Genomic DNA, 12,536 nt, shown 5'->3' on the forward strand with positions numbered 1-12,536 from the left:
AATACTATCCAGAGTTAAGTACATAAAGCACTGATGAACACTGACAAAAGTATTACCTCTGCATTACTAATACTATCCAGAGTTAAGTACATAAAACACTGTTGAACACTGACAATGCTGTCTGATCTACTATTTTGTCATAGTCATATGGGTTACTGTCAACTACAAGTGGCTTCCTCACTGGGGACCACAGAGCACAGACCCTGAGCCAGCACTCCCTGCAGCTGCCTTCCCAGCTGAAGCTCAGCCCTCAGTCTTAGGCTGCAGGAGCAGGAGCTCTGGCTCCTCGGGCTCTGCTCACTCAGCCTGTGGCCTGCAGGGCTGGCGTGGCGACAAGAAAACACTTACTTACCTGGCTAGCCCAAGTTCCTGGGCTGGCAGTGGAGGTGACAGGAAGCAAGGAAGCCAGGAAGAGACTGTTGATGAGTGACAGCTGACAGAGACCTTACAGACCTGGGCTCCTGGGAGACAGACTTCTCAGCTGCTGCACTGAGGGTTCCCCATCCCTAGACAGCCTTTCTAGGCTTCATTCGAGAATAAGCACAAACCCTTCAAGTCCAGAAATGAGGAAAATATATAAGCCAGGGAGGGCAGCTCAGACCTGTAATGCCAACACTTGGGAGGATGACGCACAAGGATCAAGAATTTGAAGCCAGCCTGGACTATATCATGAGCTAAAGGCTAGCCTGGGCTACTGAGTGAGGGCTCCCTCTCTGTATGTATCGGCTACTGTAGTAACAGGAAAGAGAAATAAAAGTGATGAGGTTGGGAAGTCGCTGGTGGAATCCTGGCCGGGGCTCGGGCAGGCCCTGCAGGCCCCACCACCCTCAGGGTCGGTTTCCCTTTGCCCTCATCGCTCAGCTCTACTACACAGCATGACAGCGAATGCACCACTTCCCTGTTTCTTCTGTGCTCCACGGATATTTCAGGTTCAGTACAGACCTAAAACTCTCAGAAAAGCACATCTTTACTAGACATTTCCCATTTTACAAATAATGACCTATCTTCTTCAACTAACGAGTTGTGTAAACTCTAGCATGTACCGAGGTACTCGTGAGTCTGTGCACAGAGGCAAAGCTCGGCAGGAATGATCACCACGCTGTGGAATGGACGCATACCACAAGAAACCCCAGAAGACCTGCAGTCAAGACCTGCTGTACTACTTACTAGCCAGGTGACTTTCTTTTCTCATTTGTAAGGTATGAATATAAACTCACCTTTACCTATTGTACGAGGTCAAAAGAATTCAATTATTTAATATACTAATAGAAAGAGCACATTAAAACCCAATCTCTACAGCAAACAGCTACAATCACCAAGATACTGAGTTAAGATGCAACTGAACAGATGCAGGCTTCCTGCTGTGCCGACTGTCTCGTCCTGTCGGTTACGGAGAGCTAAGAGCAAGTCAGGTGTCAGCAGAGCAGCCTTCTTCTGAGAACGTCCATGACTCTAAGATCCTACTCAGAAGGAAAAGTAAACTTACTCACTTACAAAACCAATCTGCACGTGCGTGTGTAAACGTGCAAACCCACGTGTGGAGCCGTGGGTTAGCCTTGGGTGCTGTCCCTTGAGAAGCTCTTTTTGAAACAGGGCCTCTCACTGGCCTGAAAGTCACCAGGGAGACTGGACCAGTAAGCGCTAAGGCCCCGCCCCGCCCCGCCTGACACCTGCTGTCTCTGCCTCCCAAGCGCTGGGATTCTGAGCAGAAAGCACCTTGCCTAGCTTTGGATGTGGATGCTGGGAACTGGCCTACAGTCCTGTCTTTGGTGGAAAGCACTTCACTGACCAAACTATTTCCATAGCCCCTCTCTGGCTTTCTAAAAATAATTTCTTTTTATTTTATAGTTTGTTTTTATAATTGATGAAAACTGTAGCTAGTAAGAGATATTCTAACAAATCAAATTTATTAAAACAAAAAACCTGCTGAGTGAAGCTCATGGCTTTACTGAAGACAAGAATGGTTCAGCAGGTTGTGAGACAGCAGGAGCAGAAAGCAGTAGGAAAAAGAATGTTTTCCCAATCCTTGGGAACTTAGAACAAAACTTTATAGAGAGTCATGATGGGGAGACCAGAGTGGACTAGGTAAGTACAATGGTTTAGGAGCACGCAGCCGAGAGCAGACGGTAGGCTCGCTGCGTGACAGGGCGCTTCTGGCTGTAGCTTTTCCTTACCTCTTCTGCTGTGCTGAAATGCCGCCTCTGAGTTTTCTTAGGGCTTAAAAGACTCCGACGACATGACCCACTCCAGGATGGACTTGGGGCAGGCTTAATGGGAAACGACTTTTCATACGCAGACATGTGGCAGTGGTGATTGGACTTGCCCACAAAGGAGTTTGATAATCCACTGAAAAGAAGTGAGTAAGAAAAGTTACAGTGATGACTTTTACTTCTCAGAAATAACAAAAGCAGGGCTGGGGAGGTGGCTCAGTGGTGAGGGGGCACAGGCTGTTCTTCCAGGGACCTGGGTTCAATTCCCAGTGCCCACAGGTGTAGTGACATTTCTGCAATTTCAGTTTCTTTAAAAACCACAGAAATAGAAGAAAGTTCTTTCGTTTTGAATCTCAGGTGTGGGATCTGGGGCTGCTTCGCAGCAGCTGACCATGGTTTGCCTTGTGCTCTAGCAGAGGCATGGTTTTGCCAGCTGCAGATAGTTTCTGCAGTTGTGTGACGTGTGGAATCCTGGGAAGTTTTCATAGCGTATATAAATGCTAGGGCCCTGAGAGGCAGAGTGGGTCCATGGGGGTTGCTAGCACTCAATTCAGCCCAAAGGAAACGGATTTGCATATTCTGTGATGGTCTGAAGCCCTGAAATGGCTCTCACTGGAAACTCTCATGTAGCACCTATGCTCTCGCTGTTTCCCCTGTATCTGAGGAAGGGTCTGAGAAGTAGGTAGACCAAAACTAACCTTGAGGTCTTCCGGGTTTCGAGGTAAAGACTTCGGCTATTTCTTGGTTTTTGTAGCGCTGAGCCTGACGCTGGAGTGGAATTTCTCCATTGTCCATTTGCACTTTGACCAAAGGTTCTTCTGTCACCTGAGCCAAGGAAACTGTCTGAGGAAGGGTTATCTAAAAGAAAATCAAAGTTTCAGTAAGTTGAACAAATAACTAGATCTGGGCCTCTTTATGATTGCAACCATGTTCCATCATTGCATTCCAAAGTAACGTAGCATATCACCATGCCTCTCATGGAAAAGATCCCAGTCTCAACTGCCAATAAATCTGCAGTAAGGGAACTTCTACAAACTATAATCGATTCAGCCATACTAACCTGAAAATTGATGAAGGAGCTGAATCCTGCCACAGCCATGTGCCTTATCTGCATCAATGTGACTCCGTGGTGTCCACCAAAAGTCAACATTTTACCCCAACTATATCTTGCAAGCACTCCCAGGCCTGGGCCTGAAAGAAGGTAGGCCAGACCAGTAAGAAAGCAAGTGGAGGGCCAAGGAGATTGTAATTCAAATGAACAACAGTTATCGCTTACTAAGCAGCTGGTGTCACTTCCTTCTTGTAATTAGCATGTTCCAGACTTAGAGAATCTCTCAAACTGCTGCTCACACCGGCTGGCTTATGGCAGGAACGAGCCACTGTAGACCTCTGGTGCTAGTACAACCTTCAGTTTCTTAAAGCCACAATCGTAACATAGATCATCAATAATCCAGTGGTTGCTACTGTAGTCAGACTGAGGATCATTTATTATTTTAACTTTATGAACTCTAGATTCTAAACTGCAATGACAGCGAGGAGTAGAGTAACTTCTATGCCTTCCTTTCTCTATCAGGAGGACCAGATATGTTAAACCAGCTCCCACAAAATAACTTCAGACATTAGGCTATCAAACTCCTTGGCGCGTCAGTGGGATAAGTAAAAGTGATAATTCTCTATTCCCAGAATTTGTCTTAACTAACAATATTCTGAAGCTCTCCTTTCAAAGAACATTAACACAGGACTTTGCACAATAGTATGCATTCATGTTATTTAAAGTACTTAGCATGGTATGGTGATACACACCTGTGATCCCAGGACTTGAGAAGCTGAGGCAGGACAATCACAAGTTTAAGGCCAGCTTTGGCTACAGTATGATGGTCTTAACACACGCACACACATATGCATGCATACACTCGTTTGTCTTTTAGTACTCTATCCAAATAAAACACCCTTCAATAAGAAGGCTCCTTAAGCAAACCATGGAACGGAATTTGGGGTAAACATAAGGGGGAGAAGAAGCAACCCACAGTACGGTTAGTATCAAATGATTCACTAGTCAGTGCAGTGACTTAGGCTGACAAAGTAAGTAAATTCATTTTCAAAATGAATTAGAACTTTCTCCCTCTATAGTAAATATGTGGGCTTAACATATGTGATTATTGTTACTCTAAGGACAGATACATGAAGCTACTGAACAGGAGTCTCAGTAAGAAACCCAGAAAACAATGGTTGCTAATGCAGAGATGTAACAGTAGAAATAACTGGCTTTCACACTGCTTGCTAAACGATCTAACTAAAAACATATATTTGAGGAGGAAATCTGATAAAAATACAAATTATCCTGATCGATGTGAAATCTGAGATCCAGGGTTAAGTCAGCACAGCCTTCCTAGAGCACGAGAGCAAGGCTTCAGCTCTACAGGGCTAGGGGAAAGCATTGGCTCCGTCCGGTGGGTCTCGCCCCAGCCAATGACATCACTGAGCAAGCCTCCAATTGCTGGTGGGAGTAAGGGACTAATAAGAGGCTGCAAATCGTTTGTTATTAGTAAAATTTAACTATTTTGTCATCACTAAGAAATTAGAGCTAGAAAGCCAGAAACCAGGTAATTTATTATGTGCTCATACATGATACATACAAACCTAGAATACCCTGAAAACGTAACTGTGGTTATGTTCTAAGGATGAAATGACTGAGTGCTTTTTTCTCCAAGTTTTCAGCAGAAACAGGCAGTACTTTCATGAACACAGTAAACTACTAAGATCAACAACGGACTCCGCTATTTAGAGGATGTCTGCTCACCTCCCCTCAAGCTCCTTCTAAAAAATAAAGAATAATGTGTCAGATAATCATCCACTGTGACAGTGACCCACTGCCCCCTCTTAGCACCGGGGCTGATGAGTCACTGCAGAAACAGCGCTACACAGACGTGATCTACGACACGTTAGCTGCATAACCTAATTACATATTTTCTAAAGATATCGATGCACTTAAAGGATTAGAAAATTCTTTTCATCTCAATCTTTTTTTGTGGTTCTTTGGGATTAAAACACTTTAGATTTCTTCCACTGTGTTCCTGATAAGGCTGGCTCTTAAAGAAAAGTGCTGCATTTATGCTTTGTAAGCAGTTCGGACGTAACTTCCTTACAATAGTTTAATCTCGAGCACTTGAGAAGAAGTTTTGCATGGCATTATTCAGAGTTAGGTCCAATAGATTCAAAATCTGGACTTTCCCATTTTCATTTCCTCTTGGAAGACAAGAGTATGGCAAAGCAGCAAGCAGCAGCCAACAGCAGCAATGCCCGATTAGAAGACTCTGGCAGGTACCAAGAGATGCACATCAGCCCCATCAGCAGGGTGGTGCTCAGGGTCAAAGCAGACAGCAGAGACAAAACTGTGCAGCGTCTGTAATGAACTGGAATGGGGATGGCAAAGGAAAAAGTTTCTAAAGTACATGGGAAAAAGTAGCTTTGGTTTTGTTAGGTGCTGGGGATCAAACCACAGGCCCTGTGTAGGCACATTAGATGTAAAATTCTGTTTGTAAAGTCTATGGCATGTCATAAACTTGTTTAATCAATAACTAGGTGAAATCTGAGAGATCAGTTCTTGGGACCCTTTGGGGTGGCATATCAAACATCCTATGTATCAGGTAGCTAGCTACATTACAGTTCCTAACAGCAGCAAAAGCAAAGTAACAATGAAAATAATCTTGTGGGTGGAAGTCAGCACACCCTGCGGAACTGTAGGAACTCCTGTACTGAAGGGCCAGAGTGAAGGAGGCAGAGAAGCACTTAGCTGAGCAGACAGATTTGAATCCTGATTCCAGCTATAGACGGTCACAGAGACTCAATCTAAGGATAGCGTCGTACTCTTCCTCAGTATGTGTCACAATCTACTGGTAGTTGTCTCATGTATACAAAACTATTACAAAATATTTTTACTTTCTTAAAAAGGTCATAAACTCAAGTGGGAGATAAACTTTAGTGAAGAACTTTTGGCATGAGAATCAACTTGCGGTCTGATGATAAACACAGGAAAGTGTAACTCTCAACAATCTGTGACTAATTAGGAAGACAAGAACCTGGTGAAATACTGCTACTCAAGAACATGAGGATGTGGGGTGATCTCAAATATATCTTTGTCAGGATTAAGGTTCAATTAAACTTAAAGAGAAAAACTATATGAATGCTTTTAAGAAGTATTATTAGCAACTAACAAAGGAGTAGTGGACTTAAGCCTAGGGAACACAGTGGTGACACAGACTAAGGCACTGGACATCGCCCAAGTCACATAGCCCAGTTACGACGGGGACCTCAGCCAGATAACCTGCTATTCTGTACACCACTGGCCAGTATCATCTGGAGCACTCTATACCAAGCACTGCACATGCAGCAAAACAACTCTGCACTCGTATTCACAGGAATAAGTGTGGTCAAACAGAAACCTCTCCACGCTAGTTCACATTGGTTTGTTTTGTTTTTTAAATCAAGTCTAAAAAACAGTTTTTTAGACCTTTGTGAAATTTGAAACTACATACACATAAGAGACTATGGCTATGCATAACAATGCCACAGATTAAAAATTAACAGAAAACAATAAATATGAGGGAGAACTTGTGAACTGACAGAAAACAAAAAAAATACAAACTTTAAGTTACAAAGATTTTATGTGTCAAATTATATAATGTGTATGAATATATATAGAGAGAAAAATCACAAGAGGCCAAAGAGAATGGCATTAAGTAATATTTGGGTTTTAGTCAAGGGGTTTTAAGTCTAATTTTCTATACAATTGTTTGCTATAAAGCAATCATTTAAAACACAATGGAATGATTTTATCCAATGGTAAACTAGCATATAAAATAACAAGCAAATATAGCACGACTCAAACGGAAATATTAATGATTGGATTTTATTAATCTCATAATCATCTTCTTTGTAGATTTAATTATGATCTATCACACCAGATTTCTTTGTTACCAAAAGGCCTTTTCAATAACGACTAAAGAGCTACTTTCTCAGTTCTTTTACCATTGAAACTCTTGACACATACTATTTGGAGGCCACTGTGCAGCCTGAGGGGAAATCTAGTGCCCGGGGTGGAGTACCGCCCACCTGAGGAACGCACACTTAATACAACACAGATCTAAAAGAGCATCATACTAACGTCTTTTTAGGGGAGGAGAGCTCATCCTGGTGACAAAGACTCCTGAGAAAGCCAAGTAATCATGATGACTGTGTGCATATCATTTCCTATTTACCACAGCGTCTCCTTACAGAGACGTCTCACATAGCAGGCTCTACAGTAGTCCTTTTACTCCCACATGTGTGGCAAACTGAGATTCTGAGTGATGCTGAGTGAAAGGCCTGGAAGGTCACTGTAGTCTTCCTGAGTCACAATGCTCAGAGATGAATAGACAGATTGAGTTTTCCAAGTCACAGACAGAATACTGTCAGAAGCCTACACTGTAGGAAGGGGTTAGATAAGGAGGCCTGATGGCCAGGGACAGGAGTCACCTAGAGAATGCTAACTTCTGTCATGGATTACAGGCTGAACAGCAGAGTCTTTGAATGCACAGCACATGGCTGTGGCAGGTGCTACACAGAAACATGTGGTTAATACCTCCTTGCCCTGAAGGAGACTCGGGCAAAAATAAATGTTCAGGTTTAATTGTTTCAAGAACAGACATAAGTTAGCTGTGTGGTTTAAATCAATACCAAACAAATATCCTCTGTATTACATGCACATAGCAAAACAGAAACAAAACAAAGCAAAGCTATACTATTTTCTATAATGGGATAGTAGACAAGGAGAACAGATTGCAAAACAACTCTTTCACTCAAGGATTAGTATTTGACTAACATTACATCCAAACTATTATAGTGACCAAATACATATACATAAACACCTTATTAAAATGATGTTTTAATGGAAAAATGTCATGTTGCTTTTGACAATGCTTTCAACTTTTTTTTGGACAGTATAAGGAGGGAACCCAGGGCTGTGAGCACAAGAGTTACAAGCGCTCTAGCACTGAGCCGTGTCCCGATACCTGCTAATGTTTTCACTTTCACAGATGGTAAACACAAAGTGTTTGCTATGAGGAAATGGGAGGGGCATGCAGTGACTGAATCCAAGTACTGAGCCCATACCTGAGTGATAATCTGGACGATAGGCTGCACTTCTTGTAGAACACGTGAAAGATCCGTCTAAAGTCCCCTGCCTGAAAGGCAAGCTCTGAAAACAGAAGATTGTTTTCTTAAATCATATTTTTGAAAATTAAAGAGAATAAGTTTACATTAAGAAAACATCACTAAACAGAACTATGATGAACTTTGCAACTCAATATAATAGGTATATATCAATTATATTATAAATACCTGCATTCTAGCAAGAAAAAGACATCTCAGGAAATTACTGGGATTTCAGTGGAAAGTTGGAAAATAATGATCTGTTCTACAACGTGAAGGGCGCTCACTGGACGGTGGGTCTGCATTTACCATATTCCATCAGACAAGGAGATATCAAAGGTTACAGAAGCTCAGAAAGTCATCTTGCTTTTGCTTTTGAGGACATCAGAGTAATTCTCGTGGGGAGTGCTGTTGCAGTCTTAATCCAAGTGGAAGCTGTAAGCATCTCTGTGACACCTTATGATGGTGGGGGACGAGTGTCCGACCTGCTACAACAAGTCCTCTCACTCAAACTACTCCTGGTTTTCCTACTGACTCAGAGAACTTTCTCTGTTTTAATTTAAAATTTAATGTATTATTGTCCACCTGGGGCATAAGCAAGGAGTCAGTTCTTTCCTTCACCATGTGGTCTCAGGAATCCACCCAACGCCATCACATCTGGCACAAAGTGTCTTTCTCAGCATAGAAGTCAGCTAGGGATGCTTTTAGATATGGTTTCTGTTTCAGCGATAAATGCTCAAGATTCCCCATCAGGCCTGGCTCTCAAGCAATGCCCATGCTCTGTTGTGTTCTGAGCCTTTACCAATTACATCATAGCAAGCTCAGGATGGCTGTTCATCACTTCTGTCCCCCAAGCTATGCTTAGTAACTAGTTTAAAAGAACAGAGATCTGTGTGTCAACAACAGTGGTGATGAGGGTCATCTGAACTGTGTAGGCCTCCTGGCCCAAGAGGTTTCAGTGGAGAAGAACTTTAATATGTGGCCAAGAGACTGTTTTTGTGATTTTTTTGGTGAAGAATGTGGCTGCTTTTTGCATTGTTCAAAGACTCAGCCTGAAGCTAAGGTAAAGAGACTCAGATTAATTACACTGACAAAGGAAGTCTCAAAAAAATCACAACAGAGACTTTATTCTCTGGTTAAGTCTGATGAAGAGCATTTTGAACAAATGTATCAAGCTGAGAAAGGAAAAATAAAAAATATATAGTTTGTGCATTAAAGGGACACCAGGAAGTGAAATGGAGCTGAATCCTTTATTCAAGGATATTAAATTGAATTTAATTCAATTAAATAGTAGTGATCTTGGGGCAAGAGCCCACCCAGCTAAATTTATGTCTAGGCATGGTAGTACAAGCCTTTAATCCCAGGAGGCAGAGACAAGCAGATCTCTGAGTTCAAGACCAGCCTAGAACAGAGCAAGTTCTAGGTGAAGAAAAATTTAAATCCATGCTTGGTAGACCACACCTTTAATCCCAGTGTTTAGGAGACAGGCATGCCAATCTCTTGAGTTCAAAATCAGTCTAGGGAGCAAGTTCCAAGACAAGCAAGCTTAGGCAAAAAAGGAGTTGGAAAACAGAAAGCTGGTGATAATGTAATAGAACAAGGGGGCCATGTTCCAGTTTCTGCAAGCTGCAGAACTAGGCAGCTTCAGCCATGTGTCTCTGGCTTTATAGTCAAGAGAAGCAAGAGACTACTGGGACAATTGATGCTAGTTGTGATTTCACTGCAGTGACAACTGTGATTTATGCACACATGGCTCCGTCTCCTGGGGGTTGGCTCAGGCGACTTGATTCTTGCTTTGATGATTTGTGATTCTCTGGTCACCTGGAGCTGCGGTGGAGTCCAGTATAGTTTGCAGCAGTGTTTGCAAGTCCTTCTCGCCAATTTGATTTTTTTACTCCTTTTCTCAACAAGTCAGTGCCTTCACCATTTTCCTCCACTAAGGACGTAAACGTCACTTCTGTGCAAGTCCCTGTTATATGATACTTGAACTAAACTGGCCCATTAAGCCCCACTTAAAGTATTCCATCCATGGCATTCAAGTCCAAAATCCACATTCTTCTAAACAAAAGCATGGTCAGGCCTATCACAGCAATACCCTAGTCTCTGTACCAATTTCTGTCTTAGTTAGGGTTTTACTGCTGTGAACAGACACCATGACCAAGGTAAGTCTTATAAAGGACATTATATATTTGGGGCTGGCTTGCAGGTTCAGAGGTTTACTCTATTATCAAGGTGGGAACATGGCAGCATCCAGGCAGGCATGGTACAGGAGGAGCTGAGAGTTCTACATCTTCATCTGAAGGCTGCTAGTGGAAAACTGACTTCCAGGCAGCTAGGATGAGGGTCTTAAAGCCCACACCCACAGTGACACACCTACTCCAACAGAGCCACACCTTCTAATAGTGCCACTCTCTGGGCCGAGCATATGCAAACCATCACACCATGTTTTGTCTTAACTTTTTTAATCCAAGAAGAAATCCACCACTAAAATTATAATTGTAAAAAGTTGGCATGCTTGGAGTTTTTAGTGTGGTATTCAAACTGTCTCAGATGAACGTTTATAGTGAGGAAAACAATTAGTTACTTAAAGGAGAAGGAGGATTCTAACCTGCTGGTCAGAAAGCAGAAGCTGCTCCTCTGGAAAGCCTGACTGTGGCAGGCGGTGGGCTCTGAAGGTGGAGCCGTGGTTCACTAAGGTCACCTCCCCAGCGTCCATCTTCACCCCGTCAGCTGTGTCATCTAGGGGAAGAGTCAGATTAGAGCAAGACACAGTCCTTCAACAACACTTGCCTGTGAGGCAATCTTTCCCCTAAAACACTGTTCTCAGAGAGGGATTATACCTCTCCTTCCTAGCGTGTGAAGACACCGCTCCATTCAGAATTGACTGAGAGCATCTAACAAGCAGCTCAAAACCCACACAAGAATAAAATCCAGCCTGATTTATAGTTTGTTTTAATTTTTTCTTTTTTAGATTTATTGTTATATGTAAGTACACTGTAGCTGACTTCAGACACTCCAGAAGAGGCAGTCAGTGTTACGGGTACGGGTGGTTGTGAGCCATCATGTGGTTGCTGGGATTTGAACTCGGGACCTTCGGAAGAGCAGTCAGTGCTCTTAACCAATGAGCCAGCTCACCAGCCCTATAATTTTGTTTTTAAAATAATGAAATTTCCCCCAAAGAGAACTTTTAATGTCTTAAGAACAAGAAATTTAATATTAAAAAAACCCAGGATGATGGGTAAAAAGGCAGCTACTGGAGAAGCAAAGGTAGAATTCTGGTCATTTGACCCATGAGTTTGGAATTAGCATGGACAACTCGGAAGCCTGTTACTTAAAGCCTGGAAGGAGGAGGTTATACCACCATGCAGAACCCAGGACTGGGGGTGACGGCTCAATGGGTAGGAGCGCTTGCTGTACAAGTATGAGAACCTCAGTCTGCATCCCCAGCACCCTATGAAAAACTGGACATGACTGTGCTCGCCTGTGACCCCAGCATTGTGGAATAGAAACAGGCAGAACCTGGGAGCTTGCTGACTGGACTGCTAACTGGCAAAGTCAGTAACCTTCCAATTCAGTGCAAGTCCCTGTCTTAAAGAAATAAGAGAGACAGGATATTCAAAATCTTCTTCAGGCGTGTACACAGATTCCCACAGGCACGCATACCTGCACATACCTGTGTATGCACCCTCTCCCCAGATACCAACCATTACTAAAACAAAACAAAAAAAACCTTAATTCATTGAATCTTTTTTTCTCTGTAAAAAGAATTCACTTGTATTGCTCTTAGAGTCACTTCAGTGACTATAATACCATGGCAGATTCTTACTTTAGAAACATTTTACCATGGATGCGCTGAAACAGGAACACAAGAGAGTTAAGAGAACTCAAGTGACTTTCACTGCTTACAGCATAGAGAACAGGGGAACGAGTGAGCAGGAGAGGGAGAGAGCACACCGTGGCTGTGGTGGTGGGGGAATGTAACCGTGGCTGTGGCGGTAGGGGAATGTAACCGTGGCTGTGGCGGTAGGGGAATGTAACCGTGGCTGTGGTGGTAGGGGAATGTAACCGTGGCTGTGGCGGTGGGGGAATGTAACCGTGGCTGTGGCGGTAGGGGAATGTAACCGTGGCTGTGGCGGT

General features: G+C 43.1%; 1 protein-coding gene across 5 annotated transcripts in view; it reads right to left on the minus strand.

Moving 5' to 3' along the window:
* Senp1 (SUMO specific peptidase 1) overlaps window positions 1-12,536 on the minus strand; it is a 56,239-nt gene that overhangs the window by 36,086 nt on the left and 7,617 nt on the right. For 4 of the 5 annotated variants that reach the window (XM_021183838.2, XM_029469610.1, XM_021183837.2 and 1 more), the window contains exons 3-6: window positions 11,008-11,138; window positions 8,361-8,445; window positions 2,909-3,068; window positions 2,175-2,346 (exon numbers count right to left, since the gene is read on the minus strand). In XM_021183838.2, the coding sequence (XP_021039497.1) occupies window positions 2,175-2,346; window positions 2,909-3,068; window positions 8,361-8,445; window positions 11,008-11,138 (548 nt within the window). Of the gene's footprint in view, window positions 1-2,174; window positions 2,347-2,908; window positions 3,069-8,360; window positions 8,446-11,007; window positions 11,139-11,918; window positions 11,988-12,536 lie in introns of all 5 variants that reach the window. The other variant, XM_029469611.1, reaches the window with a different exon arrangement.

This window comes from Mus caroli, chromosome 15 (assembly GCF_900094665.2).
Source record: "Mus caroli chromosome 15, CAROLI_EIJ_v1.1, whole genome shotgun sequence".
Classification (NCBI taxonomy): Eukaryota; Metazoa; Chordata; class Mammalia; order Rodentia; family Muridae; genus Mus; species Mus caroli.